Source organism: Triticum aestivum, chromosome 2B, assembly GCF_018294505.1.
Source record: "Triticum aestivum cultivar Chinese Spring chromosome 2B, IWGSC CS RefSeq v2.1, whole genome shotgun sequence".
Taxonomy (NCBI): Eukaryota; Viridiplantae; Streptophyta; class Magnoliopsida; order Poales; family Poaceae; genus Triticum; species Triticum aestivum.
In genome coordinates, this window is record NC_057798.1 from 30,414,476 (window position 1) to 30,429,726 (window position 15,251).

Consider the following 15,251-nt stretch of genomic DNA (forward strand, 5'->3'; position numbering starts at 1 on the left):
GATCTTCATGTGGCAATGGATTCGCGGTCGGGTACCGTCCGGGGTTGAGGTCCGCAAACGGAATGGCCCGGGCTCGAGCATTTGTCCCCTCTGTGGTGTCCTCGAAGACTCGAATCACATCCTCTTCTCCTGCGTATCCGCTCAGTTCGTTTGGAGCTGCTTTCGGGAAGTGGTTGGTGGTGATTGGTGCCACAACAACTTCCCCGACTTATTTGCCAAACTCCAGAACTCCCCCGTGTCGTCTCGCCACATTAGGTGGCTTGAGATTGGGGTCCTCGCCTGGACCCTCTGGACGGTCCGCAATAAGCTTGTGATCCAGCGCACCCCTCTTCGACGAGCTACTGACGCAGTCTTCAAATTCTCTGGTTTCTTGCAGCTTTGGTGGCCGCTTAGCCGCCCCCTGGACCGCGACGCCATCTCCGCCTTCATCTCCGCCTTCATCACCGACCTCCGATCGATGGCCTTCCGCCTGTCGCCGCCGCCACCGCCGCCTCCGCCAGAGCCCAATTAGGCTCCTTCGTCGCCCCTGGCGGCTGCCTTGTTTTCTTTTTCGTTTTTTGTCGGCTTGTTGAGCTGTGCCCTTAGCAGAACCTTTGTACTTCCTTGTGAGACTTGGGTGTGTGCGTGTGAACTAGTCCATGTATGTGCGCTCTCTGGCGGTTTGCTTTATTTATAAAGAGGAGCGAAAGCCTTTTTCGGTAACAACACTTCATGGCCTGCGGTAACAGGCGTGTTGGGCTTCCGGAGTCGTTGGGCCGACTGGGTCGGTCTTGAGCTTTGCAGTGTCCTTGGGTGACGCCGGCTGGGTCGGTCTTGGTCCGTGACAGTTTGGCGATCAGGGTTGTCCTTGTTTGTTTGCGTACGACTGTATGGGGGTTTGGAGTATTGTTACGTGGGAGAGGAGCTAGCTCCTAGCTGCGTGATCCTTTTTCGTCTGCAGAGCACGGCCGGAGAGGGAGTTCGATAAGGACTGCACCCAAATCAAACCGTTTAACCTACCCTTAACCATATCCACATCAGATATAACTTGGGTAAGGCGAAGGCTAACCCCCTACTATATAAGTTGGGCCACCCACGCCCCAAACAAATCAGAACCAACCTTCCTGAAGTCGTTTGTTCCCCGAGCAATCGAGTTGTGTTCCGGGCGGTCGATCTAGCTGAGCATCATGGTTTCCGCCGACGTGGCCCGGAACATCGTCGGCATCATTGGCAATGTCATCTCCTTCGGCCTCTTCCTCTCCCCTGTGTAAGCCCTCTCCCCCGCTTCTGTAGTATTTCTTCCTTCTTGCCTAATGTGTATACATCCATGGAACGTGGTTGTGGCTTGTGGATTGTCTCGTCTCCCTCTTGTCTAATCTGTATACATCGAAGGTGGTTGTGGCAGCTAGCTAGGGCATGAATCTGATACTTGTTTTCTGCTTGTACGTCCGCAGGCCAACGTTCTGGCGAATCTACAAGGCCAAGGACGTGGAGGAGTTCAAGCCGGACCCCTACCTGGCGACGCTCATGAACTGCCTGCTCTGGTTCTTTTACGGGCTCCCCATCGTCCACCCCAACAGCACCCTCGTCCTCACCATCAACGGCATCGGCCTTGTTATCGAGGGCGCCTACATCATCATCTTCATCATCTACGCGGCCAACAACACAAGGGTACATACGTGCAACCCTCCTAATGCCCCCTCATCCGGCCTACTGTATCTTTTCGGTGTTAGTTTCTGTACAGAAGATCCTTTTGCATGCCCTAACCCATGCCATGTGCCTGTGCTGTGCGTGCAGTGGAAGATACTCAGCGTGCTCGCCATCGAGGCGGCGTTCATGGCTGCCGTGGTGGCCGGTGTGCTCGTCGGCGCCCACACCCATGAGAAGCGCTCCATGATCGTAGGCATCCTCTGTGTCATCTTCGGCTCCATCATGTACGCCTCCCCGCTCACCATCATGGTACGTACACCACCCTAACTTATGGATCATCGACCCGCGATCTTTGATAACCGCTTTAACTTGTTAGTTCAGGTGGCTAATTAATCTGCGTTGTGCACGTATGGTGTGATAATGATGCGTTGTCTAGAAAAATACCTGCCTATAATTTATTTTTAAAGTTCTAGTGGATGCTTTTGACAGACCTTAATTTGTTAAGTAGTACACCTTGTTTGTTGTTGATTCTGCTTGAAAATCTATGTCAATCCAAAAGATTCACCCACCTTTCATGTTTTAATGTTTATGCCAAATCCCTGTTCAAAGAAAACGTCCAAATTGAGTTGTTCACCTCTCATACACACCCAAGTTCTTGTACAAGATGCTATATCATATATGTTTAATCACAAAAGCCTACGGTTTATTTCTACCTCAAAGGTAAACTTCATTTACAGGGTGAATTACTAGCTCAGGCTGCTTGTTAATTACGGACGCTTTAACCAACTTACGAGCGTACTAAATACTCATATAACTCAAAAATTTAAGATAAAAGTAGTAATATTGTACTGCTTATTTGTAGGGTAAAGTGATCAGGACCAAGAGTGTGGAGTACATGCCGTTCTTCCTGTCGCTGGTGAACTTCCTCAATGGCCTCTGCTGGACGGGCTATGCACTCATTAAGTTTGACATCTACATCACGGTATGTACATACACATACACATTGGAAATAAGAAGTCTCAAACCCAGCCAGACATACAATCAAGAACTCCTCAGAGCGGATTGATCTAACTGTTATGTCCTCTTTAAATTCTGTGCAGATCCCCAATGCCCTCGGTACAATCTTCGGCCTCATCCAGCTGATACTGTACTTTTACTACTACAGATTGACCCCCAGGAAGGGCAAGAACGTTGAACTGCCCACTGTGCTCACCAAAAACGCCGTTACCAGCGGCAACGTCTCGGTCACCGTCGAGAAATAAACTTGGCTTCGTTTTTAGCCCTGAAGATTTTGAGTAGTTAATATCGGATGATACTTCAACAAGTTGATGTTAATTAGTACTACTTTTTGTTAGCTAGTAGCGTCTGAGATCGCCTTTAATTTTGTTTAACCGTTGTCGTCTGTCCGAGACTACTAGTGCAAATTATAGGTGTATATATACCAATGCAGCTGAGTTATCCCAGATATATATTATGACACCATGTATGCTTGCCTGTTTTCAATCTGCTCTTACATGATGGCTTTGTTAAATTACATTATTCAAAATCCATGATGTGTTTGTATTATGTTTCGGGCAAGGTCATCTTTTGTTTTCTGCACAAAAACACCCAAAGGGGATCTTATTGGTGATGCAAGTTGAACCTGGTGTGAGCGAAAAGGAGACACAGACTTAACCTAATTAGCGGTTTGATATGGCTTTTGAGTCCCGCTAAACATACTTTCTGAACCTTTTAACATGTTAATTGTTTTCTATATGTATATCTCAAAATAATGTGTTCAAATTAGGTGCTGGTGAGGTTCAAACTGGAGCTGCTTAGCCCACCAACTTGTGGTGCTAACTAGTAAGAATCCAGTCCTACCTCACACATTTTCATTAAGGGAAATAAAAAGACCCTTTGCAACAACAAGACCATCCAACTTGAAGGAACATCGAAACAAGCAGCACAAGCTAGCTAAACAGCCGCAGAACCCAGCCAAGACCGACAACAAACCAAAATATGCTAGCACCCCTGCCACTTGCAAAAGCACCTCACAACTGGTCAACTGCAACGTACTGACGACCGAAGCAACATACCGACGACTGAGGCAAACAACCAACACTCTACATCCAGGCTATACAAAAGCAGAAACTAGCTACTGTAACACAGCTTATCAACACCAGACAACTACTCAGAGATCAACCGTCAAGCATTAGTTAAGTTAGTCTCTAGCCCCGCATAACCCCAAACACTTCATTTGTCGGGCATACAGTCTTACTCCCAACTGCATCAGATTTCTTTTACCTCCTTTCTCGCAAAAGCGACCAATAGTGAACCCAATATCAAATTAGTTGATCACAACAACAGACGCATCATGCAGTTTTTTGCGTGCCAGAAATGAGCATCATTTCGCGTGTTCTAGATAGTCTGCGGAACTGCAGCAACCGCAAGTAGCACTAATTTTCTGGTCAGTCTGGCAAACTTGTTTATCCAATATTCCAGCAGTTGTGAAACATCCATGGAAAGATAGGGGAAGACTAAAAATGCATTTTAGCACATTCGAGAAGGCTAAGAATGGTGAGGATATTCAGCCAGCGGGGACCAATCTATGTGCATACTATGTCTGTGAGATGATCCGGAGATACACCTCTGAGCGGGTTCCGAGTGATACCAATGCTCAGAGGAATAACCTCCGGATGATGCTTAGTCCAGAAGCTCGCTTCCGACCACTTCAAGAGGAACTAGCTGGATGGTTCAGGAGGGAAGTCCTCCATCCTAAAGGAGAACACCATTACGAGGACGTAGAACTTTATATGCATTAAATTATGTATGGAAACTTGTTCAAAATTGTATATGGTCATCCGATGATATTGAATATATATTGTATATTCCTCTTGAATTCTTTTTGGTTTTAATTTCAAATTTGTTTGAAATTGTACATTCATATGCATGTATGTAGTACCGTAGAATATGTGAAACTCCTTCAAAATTAAAATAAAGCACAAAAGAAATAAAACAATACAAATTAAACAGAAAACAGGTTTAAGGGGGGGGGCTAAAACCCTAAACCTGCGGCGGCCTTTAGTCGCGGTTGGCCAGAAGAACCGCGACTAAAGGTCCTCCGCCCCGACGGCCACCTGGCGCCCACGTGGACGGGCCTTTAGTCGCGGTTCTTAAGCAACCGCGACTAAAGGGTGGGGCCTTTAGTCGCGCCCGTTCGGTCGCGGTTGCGCAACCGCGACTAATGGCAGTTGCGAACCGCGACCAAAGGCCCTTTTTCCACCAGTGTTCTAGACAAAGCGTACTGGAGGGCAGCTGATCAATCTTTTCCTCCTGCCTGCATAATTGGCATTGTGTACACCTGTTTCGACCCTTGCTTGATAAACTAGATGATACCTGCACGTTGTTGTGATTTTTTTTGCAATATATTTTAATGAAATTTGATTACGTGGAACATACACATGCCGGGTAATAATATGAGAAATAAAAATAAAAAAATACATATGATTTATTGTGTTTGAATTGTTGTATAGTTGAAAATGTTTATTAAATATAAATAGAAGAATAGAACGAAAATTCCCATGAATGTTTGCATGTTGAGGTGATTTTTCTTGGTGTGTGTGCTCGTGGAGGGTGCGCAGCAGCGGAGGGGCTCCGCGGCAAGCTCCCAGATCCCGGTGTGCTCCGTTGGTGGCAAGGCGCCATGGACCTGGAGCAGAGCGTCGAGGGCAGAAATACTTCACATAAATTGTCCTTCGTCGTGCACAGCAGACAACACAGGTTGCGATCAGATTAACTTTTCCTGCCACCGCTCTCTCCCATTGTCCTCTCCCTTGCCGCCGATTGACACTAAGTAAAGCCCCAGGGTGGATGGCGGGTCCTCCGATGTTTCGAGGTTGTGCAAAATTTTACGGTAGCGGCGGTGGTGTTCTCCAACTGCAGCACCGACCCGAAGGCGCCTTAGCATTTAGGGTGGAGCCGTTCTAGCGCAACATCCCGGATACTAGTGCATACGCGTTGGCTGCGAGGTGAAGCGGCCACGGTAGCATTCTGGTGTAGCAACGATGGCACCAAGCACATCACATTGGTGATGACGTGTGGCTCCCTGCTACCTGCTCGGATCCGGCGGTTGGCTCGGCTCCACAGCTGAAAATGTGACCTAGACGAACATCCTTCTTGCAGCTGCAGCGGGCGTGCTCAGGTCGGCGTAGTGCTCCGGACAGAAAGATTGGCACTGATCTGGTGGTTGTGTGGCTCCTTGTCTAGCGGCGGCTATGTTCCACGTGGGCGCGCGTAGACAATGGTGATTTGCTTTTTTTTCCACATCCGTCCCTATCGGACGCTGGGACGACTCAGCAGGGCTCTATCTAGAGATGTGCTAGTCGGTGGTGGTCTGTTGCGCCGTCGGTGTTGGTACTTGTGGTCACCACTTCGGCCTGCGGTAGCGGCCTCAAGGTGCATTGCGATGGCTAGCAAAAGGTCTTCGTGAGAGTTCCTCGCTCTAGATCTGGTGGTTGACCTCGACGGTTAGATGTAAATATGGATGATGTCTTGGCGCAAAGGGATGATTTTGAAGCGGCGGTGGTAGCACATCACAGTAGCTACTGAGGTCGCGAAAAAGTAATGATGATAACACATAAGTGACATTGATGTGGTGTACCCGAGCACCTAGTCTCAAGTTCCGGGATGAAAGCCTAGGTGTGACCCGAGTTGGTTACACCTAGCAATGATAATGTTTTTGCATTGTTATCTTGTTCAAGGCATTGCTCGGATATGCTTGAACTGATGTTCTATGTAAAAACCAAGATTCTGGTCTTGGATGGTTGGCGATTGAATGTCAATCTCGAACTAGGTTTTCGTCCCGCTTTATAAATAAAGCCAACCTCCATACAACCAAGTACCAGGAACAATAGTAAGAACAGACGACTGGGGCCACAACACAAGCACGCCCAAGAAACGAAGAAGAAACAAAAAAAGGACCACCTAGTGGCAAGCTCCAAAGCAAGCATAAGGAACAGAGAGATGTCGCGCCGCTGCCACTAGCACATCCACCATCACTGCAAGCCGATCGCGGTCCCGCTGTCTAGCAAGCGGGTGCCGGTGCTATAAAAAAGCAAGAAATTTGAAGAACGGGTCAAAAGCCCGTCACGGGAAGATCCGCTGAATCACCATCTTGTTGCGAGTTGTCCAAAGGGTCCACGTCAATGCTGTAAAGATACACCAAAAAAGGTGGCTCTTGTGACCCGTGTGGGTCGCCCTGGCTTGCAGGAACTCAGCCAGGTCACCGGCCTCCCAATCGGGCCCGAGTGCCTCCCGAGTAATGCTCCATAGAGCCCACGACGCAGAATAGGAGAACAAGACGTGACTGCCCGTCTCTGGAACACTACAGAGGGGGCACATGCCGTCGCCCAGACTGTTGCGCTAAAGGACCTCAGTCCCTGAGGTCAAGCGGTTCTGGAACAACTGCTAGATGAATATTTTTATTTTAAGTGGCACAGGGGCCTTCCAAAGTGGTGATATCCACTGTATGGCCGGAGCGCGACACATCGCCTGATATGCCGAACTAATGGAGAATTTTCCCGAAGGAGAGAGAATCCAGGAGACAATGTCAAGGGACTGTGATAGCCCCGATGGGACGGCCGCCCTCAGTCTATCCCACTCCAAAGCCTCCTCCTGGGTAAATGCTCGGTGGAACGCGATGTTCCACTGGCCGTCTACCCATGCCACGGAAACCAGAATAGACGGGTGTAAACAGATAGCAAATAGGCTAGGGAAACGAAAGCGTAGCGGCTCATCACCCAACCAACGATCGAGCCAGAACTAAGTGTCATTCTCATTTCCAACCGAGAAGGTGGCGCCGAGCCGGATCTCGTTCTTAATCTTCTGGATAGATTTTCAGAACTGACACCCAGCTACAAGCGAGCATGTCAAGAGGGGCGCACCCCGCAAATATTTGGCTTGAAGAAGTTGCAACCGCAAACCGCCCTCTCCTAGCAAGACCCGCCAGACCCAACGAAACATGAGGGCAACATTCATGCGCCAAGAGGCCGTGATACCTAGCCCATCTCGATCTTTAGGTAGGCAGATGCCCGCCCATTTGACCATGTGGTATTTTTGGAGGCCATCGGCAGCCTGCCAGAAGAACCTTGCCAACTCCTTATCAAAGGCCTCGTGGACGCCCTCCGGCAAGATATACATCCCCATCATATACACGGGGAGGCTGGCAAGGTTAGAACCAATGAGGATGGTTTTTCTTCCTTTGGAAATGAACCGTCCACATCACGACTCCGTTCGGGATGCTACTCGTCCTACGATCAAATCATACTCTGACGACAAGATCCTGGAGTCTGACATCGGCATCCCCAGATACACAATGGGGAAGGTAGTCTATGGTTCATGCTATCCGCAATCCTTTGTTGTTCCTCCACTAAATAACCGAGGACCACTATCTCGCTCTTGTCAAAGTTGATCTTAAGTCCCAACATGTCATCGAAGCATAGTAGGAATTTAAGATTAACGATGTTCAAGTCCGATCCCTCGACCATAATCATGGTGTCGTCCGCCTATTGCAGATGAGTGTCGTCCGCCTATTGCAGATGTGGCCAGCCAGTCTAGCCTTGTCTAGAATGCTAACAAGGGAATCAACCGCAAGGTTGAAGAGAAGAGGGGAGATGGGGTCTCCCTGCTGTACTCCTCTCGAGGACCGAAAGTAGGGTCCAACCTCCCAATTTATATTAATGGTCGTGTTCCTAGTACGAACCAACTGCATGATCCAGGAGCACCTTCTCTCATCAAACCCTCTCCGATGCAATAACAAGCGCAAGAAGGACCCGTCCAACCGATCGTAGGCTTTTTGGAAGTACAACTTAAGAAATACGCCCTTATGGCCCCTCGATGCCACCTCATGGACGATTTCATGCAGGGCCAGGATCCCTCATGGATCCGCCGACCCTTCAGAAAGGCGGACTGGAGGTGATGGGTAATCCATTCCGCTACCGGTGCCAAGAGGGTCGCACAAACCTTCGCAAATATTCGCTCAAGCACATTGATCACCGTAATCGGCCTAAAGTGTATGATATTCGTAGCCCCAACTACTTTGGAGATAAGGGATATGAAAGCATAATTTATGCGAGACATATCTAGTGACCCAATATAAAATTCATGGAAGAGGGGCATGACTACTGGATGTATGACAGTCCAGAACTTCTGGAAGAAGGCCACTGGAAGGCCATCCGGACCCGGGCAGATCCAACCTTCATGGACGAGATCGCGCATCCAACCTCTTCTAGAGAGAATGGAAGAAGCAACTCTTCATTCTCGCTAGTAGAGAACTGGTCCGCCAAAGGCCAGAAACCCTTGGCAAGGGAGACCCCCGATCTCCTTGTATAAGGAGTATATATGGGAGCTAATCTCATCCGGGTGTTTGCTACCTCTTGAGCACCGCGTTGGTTTTCCCTTGAAGAGGAAAGGGTGATGCAGCAAAGTAGCGTAAGAATTTCCCTTAGTTTTTGAGAACCAAGGTATCAATCTAGTAGGAGGCTACATGCAAATCCCTCGTACCTACACAAACAAATAAGAACCTTGCAACCAATGCGATAAAGGGGTTGTCAATCCCTTCACGGCCACTTGCAAAAGTGAGATCTGATAGAGATAATAATAAGATAAATATTTTTGGTATTTTTATGATATATATTGAAAAGTAAAGATTGGAAAATAAAGTAGATCGGAAACTTATATGATGGAAAATAGACCCGGGGGACATAGGTTTCACTAGTGGCTTCTCTCAAGATAGCATAAGTATTACGGTGGGTGAACAAATTACTGTCGAGCAATTCATAGAAAAGTGCATAGTTATGAGAATATCTAGGCATGATCATGTATATAGGCATCACGTCCGCAACAAGTAGATCAAAATGATTTTGCATCTGTTACTATTACTCCACACATCGACCGCTATCCAGCATGCAACTAGAGTATTAAGTACATAAGAACAGAGTAACGCATTAGGCAAGATGACATGATGTAGAGGGATAAACTCAAGCAATATGATATAAACCCCATCTTTTTATCCTCGATGGCAACAATACAATACGTGCCTTGCTGCCCCTGCTATCACTGGGAACAGACACCGCAAGATTGAACCCAAAGCTAAGCACTTCTCCCATTGCAAGAAAGATCAATCTAGTAGGCCAAATCAAACTGATAATTTGAAGAGACTTGCAAAGATAACAAATCATACATAAAAGAATTCAGAGGGGATTCAAATATTGTTCATAGATAATCTTTATCATAAACCCACAATTCACCGGATCTTGACAAACAGACTACAAAAAGAATTACATCGAATAGATCTCCAAGAAGATCGAGGAGAACTTTGTATTGAGATCCAAAGAGAGAGAAGAAGCCATGTAGCTAATAACTATGGACCCAAAGGTCTGTGGTAAACTACTGACACTTCATCGGAGAGGCTATGGCGTTGATGTAGAAGCCCTCCATGATCGATTCCCCCTCCAGTGGAGCGCCGGAAAAGTCCCCAAGATGGGATCTCATGGGTACAGAAGGTTGCGCGGTGGAAATAGGGTTTCATGGTGCTCCTCGATGTTTTCAGGGTATATGAGTATATATAGGCAAAGGAAGTCGGTCAGGGGAGCCACGAGGGTGGGGGGGCGCGCCACCCCCCCCCCCTTGGCGCACCCTCCAACCTCGTGGCCGCCTTGTTTGTTCCTTGACGTCCACTCCAAGTCTTCTTGATTGTGTTTGTTCCAAAATAACTCTCCCGAAGGTTTCATTCCGTTTGGACTCCGTTTGATATTCCTTTTCTGCGAAACACCGAAATAGGCTAAAACACAACAATTTGGGCTGGGCCTTCGGTTAATAGGTTAGTCCCAAAAATAATATAAAAGTGTATAGTAAAGCCCATTAAACATCCAAAACAAGTAATATAATAGCATGGAACAATAAAAAATTATAGATACGTTGGAGACGTATCAGTGTTCTAGGAGGTTATCCCCCTCGTAGAGACAAGGAAATTTTCATTTGCTCGTATGACCATTGGCGAGAGCCTGGAAGTATGCGGTATTCACCTCTCCCTTGAGAAGCCAATTCTGGCCCCCGCGGTGTTGCCAAAACAGCTCCTTCCCTTTGTATATCTCCATGAGCGAGGCCTCTAGGGACTACCGCCAGATCCAATCATCGGAAGTAAGCCCAGGGCCATTAGCCAGCCCATCTAGCATGCTAATCTGGCCTAACGGGGCCCCTTTCTTGGCCCTAAGCTCCGCGCCAAGGTTGGCCCCCAGCCCCGCTTGGATTGCCTAGCCATTTTGGCACAGTGGTGCCAAACATCAACGGCACTGAAAGCACGGGGATGGGAGGCCGCGGCCTTAAGCCATCGGTCCTTGACCATGTCAGCAAAGCCAGGCTACATCAACCACGATGCTTTGAAGTGGAAATGATGTGGCCAAGGTGGGGCCTCCTCCCCCGAGGTGAAAAGCAAGGGGGAGTGATCTGAGCCGACCTGGTAACCGCCCTAAGTGAGTGATGACCCACAAGTATAGGGGATATATCTTAGTCCTTTCGATAAGTAAGAGTGTCGAACCCAACAAGGAGTAGAAGGAAATGACAAGTGGTTTTCAGTAAGGTTTTCTCTGCAAGCACTGAAATTGTAGGTAACAGATAGTTTTGTGATAAGATAAATTGTAACGTGTAGCAAGCAATGAAAGTAAATAAAGTGCAGCAAGGTGGCCCAATCCTTTTTGTAGCGAAGGACAAGCCTGGACAATTTCTTATAATGAGAAAAGAGCTCCTGAGGCCACATGGGAATTATCGTGAAGCTAGTTTTCATCACGCTCATATGATTCGCATTCGGTAATTTGATAATTTGATATGTGGGTGGACCGGTGCTTGGGTACTGCCCTTACTTGGATAAGCATCCCACTTATGATTAACCCCTATTGCAAGCATCCTCAACTACAAAAGAAGTATTAAGGTAAACCTAACCACATCATTAAACATATGGATCCAAATCAGCCCCTTACGAAGCAACGCATAAACTAGGGTCTAAGCTTCTATCACTCTAGCAACCTCATCTACTTATTACTTCCCAATGCCTTCCTCTAGGCCCAAATAATGGTGAAGTGTCATGTAGTCGACATTCACATAACAACACTAGAGGAAAGACAACATACATCTCATCAAAATAACAAACAAATAGCAAATTCACATGACTACTAATGGAAAGACTTCACCCATGTCCTCAGGAACAAACATAACTACTCACAAAGCATATTCATGTTCATAATCAGAGGAGTATTAATATGCATTAAGGATCTGAACATATGATCTTCCACCAAGTAAACCAATTAGCATCAACTACAAGGAGTAATCAACACTACTAGCAACCCAAACGTACCAATTTGCGGTTTTGATACAAGATTGGATACAAGAGATGAACTAGGGTTTGAGAGTAGATGGTGCTGATGAAGATGATGATGGAGATTGACCCCCTCCCGATGAGAGGATCGTTGGTGATGACTGGGGGAGTCCTGGATAAGGGGGTATCCGGACAGCCGGACTATATACATCGTCTGGACTATAGAAGCGTCAAGATACAAGACTCAAGACTTCAGCTCGTGTCCGGATGGGACTCTCCTTTGTGTGGAAGATAAGCTTGGCGATCCGGATATTAGTATTCCTTCCTTGTAAACCGACTCCATGTAAACCCTAGCTCTCCAGTGTCTATATAAACAGGAGAGCATGGTCCTTAGAAGGCCGATCACAATTACAATCATACCATCATAGGCTAGCTCTTAGGGTTTAGCCTCTATGATATTGTGGTAGATCTACTCTAGCATTCCACATATCTTCAATATTAATCAAGCAGGAAGTAGGGTTTTATCTCCATTGAGAGGGCCCGAACCTGGGTAAACATTGTGTCCCTTGCTTCCTGTTACCATCAGCCTAAGACGCACAGATCGGGACCCCCTACCCAAGATCCGCCGGTTTTGACACCGACAATGACGATGGTGATGATTTCCCCCTCACAGAGGGAAGATTCGCCGGCAGAACGGCTCTGCCGGAGCCCTAGATTGGTTCCTCCAAGGTTCCGCCTCGTGGCGGCGGAGTTTCGTACCGTAAGGTTGCCTATGATTTTTCCAGGGTAAAAGCCTTCATATAGCAGAAGATGGGCACCGGAGGGCCACCAGGGGGCCAAGGAGACAGGGGGCGCGCCCATTAGGGGTGGGCGCACCTCCCACCCTCCTGGCCAGGGTGTGGCCCCCTCTGGTGTTTTCTCCGCTCAATAATTCTAATTAATTCCAAAATTGACTTCTGTGGAGTTTCATGATTTTTGGATCTGTGCAGAATAGGTTTCCAATATTTGCTCCTTTTCCAGCCAGAATTCCAGCTGCCGGCATTCCCCCTCTTCATGGTAAACCTATAAAATAAGAGATAATAGCCATAAGTATTGAGATATAATGTGTAATAACAGCCCATAATGCAATAAATATTGATATAAAAGCATGATGCAAAATGGACGTATCAACTCCCTCAAGCTTAGACCTCGCTTGTCCTCAAGTGGAAGCCGAAATCGAAATATATGTCCACATGTTTAGAGATAGAGGTGTCGATAAAAATAAAATACGGACATGAGGGCATCATGATCATTCTTATAATAGCAACATAAATAGATTTTATCATATGATTTCTTATGCTCAAGTAACGATCAATTCACAATGTCAAGTATGGCTCAGAAACTTCATTGGGAACTAACAAACTATAATCTCTCAGTCACTGAAGCAATGGCAATTTATCATAACATCACAAAGAGTCCAGAATAGAGTTTTTCAGCAAGTCCACATACTCAACTATCATATAGTCTCCTACCATTGCTAACACTCACACAATACTTGTGGTTATGGAGTTTCAACAGGACACTAAGAAAGATAAGGGCTTATTGTGTTGCCTCCCAACGTATTAACCTTTGGGTGATGTCAACAATAATGGCTCATGCTAACTTACATCCAATTGGATATATATATCAGGATCTTTCCAACATGAGGTGCTTGCCAAAGGATAAAATGAAAAAGGGAAAGGTGAAGATCACCCTGACTCTTGCATAAAGTAAAAGACATAAAAGTAAAATATAGGCCCTTCATAGAGGGAAGCAGAGGTTGTCATGTGCTTTTAGGGTTGGATGCACAAAATCTTAATGCAAAAGAACATCACTTTATATTGCGACTTGTGATATGAACCTTTATTATGCAGTCCGTCGCTTTTATTACTTCCATATCACACGGTTGTATAAAGCTTATTTTCTTCGCACTAATAAGTCATACATATTTAGAGAGCAATTTTAATTGCTTGCAACATGACAACTTACTTTAAGGATCTTACTCAATCCATAGGTAGGTATGATGGACTCTCATGGCAAAAACTGGGTTTAAGGATATTTGGAAGCACAAGTAGTATCTCTACTTGGTGCAAGGAATTTGGCTAGCATGAGGGGGAAAGGCAAGCTCAGTATGTTGGGAAGATCAATGACAATATACTTTAACTGAGATGTGAGAAAACATAAACCATTATGTTGTCTTCCTTGTCCAACATCAACTCTTTTAGCATGTCATACTTAATGAGTGCTCGCAATCATAAAAGATGTCCAAGATAGTATACTTCTTTGTGAAAACCTCTCTTTCCTTGTTACTTCCTATTAATTGCAACGATGACCAAAACTATGTTTGTCAACTCTCAACAACTTTTATGCCTCATACTTTTTATGTGTGAAGTCATTACTATCCATAAGATCGATACGAACTCTTTTATTCTTTTGTTCTTTCTACTTCCTCAAGATCATGGCAAGATAGCAAAGACCTCGACTTAACACTAATCTTTATTATAGATAGCTCATGGACTTGATTACACAAAGAGATCACAAAGCAAAACTCAAAACCTAGTTGATACTAAAACTTCAATCTACTAGATCAAGATACTACTAAAAGGATCGAACTAAATAAAACGGTAAAGATAGGAGTGTGATGGTGATACGATATCGGGGCACCTCCCCCAAGCTTGGCAGTTGCCAAGGGGAGTGCCCATACCCATGTGATTATGTCCTCGGAGGTGGTTAAGTAGGAGTTGTTGATGATGTAGGCTTGTCGTCCATCTTCCAAGGTATAGGCTCACCATCATAGAAGGATGATCGAGTCTCCGGGATCCTTAAATCTGCAGCCAAACTCGTCCTCTTGAATCTATAATCATACTCACAGTTTTGGTTTTGCAGGTCATAGATCCGGGCTTGGAGGTGCTCGATTTTCTCTTGAAGCTTGAAGATGGTCTCCCCAATGACCTTGGCATCTAGCTTGTGGTTGTTCGTGAACTCCATGATCAACGTCTGATTGGCATTGAGACCACACTCCACCATCCCTTGACACTTGAAAACTTGTTGCTCCATGGCTTCGAGCTTTGTCTCCATGCTTCCGGTACGCCTTGGTCCATCCACATCACGGATGTGCAGCACCCCCTTACGCATCTCAATGGATTGAGGGTGTTTTAGCACCTCGGTGATATAGGGGTTGATAACCCTCTCGAAAAACTTGTCCTTGGGAGCTCTTGGAGACGTCATGATGCTCTAGATCTGTCAGAAAAACAGC

General features: G+C 46.3%; 1 protein-coding gene across 2 annotated transcripts; it reads left to right on the forward strand.

Annotated features, from left to right (window-relative positions):
- Window positions 1-1,074: 1,074 nt before the first annotated feature.
- Window positions 1,075-3,132, forward strand: LOC123040152 (bidirectional sugar transporter SWEET6b-like). Of its 2 annotated transcripts, XM_044463084.1 has the most exons (5): window positions 1,080-1,246; window positions 1,434-1,650; window positions 1,777-1,938; window positions 2,492-2,611; window positions 2,730-3,132. In XM_044463084.1, exons 1-5 carry the CDS (start codon window positions 1,167-1,169, stop codon window positions 2,889-2,891), a joined length of 741 nt encoding a protein of 246 aa, XP_044319019.1. In that variant the 5' UTR covers window positions 1,080-1,166; the 3' UTR covers window positions 2,892-3,132. The 2 variants fall into 2 exon arrangements, with proteins under 2 accessions (XP_044319018.1, XP_044319019.1); XM_044463083.1 differs by having other exon boundaries at window positions 1,075-1,246; window positions 1,434-1,938.
- Window positions 3,133-15,251: the final 12,119 nt, after the last annotated feature.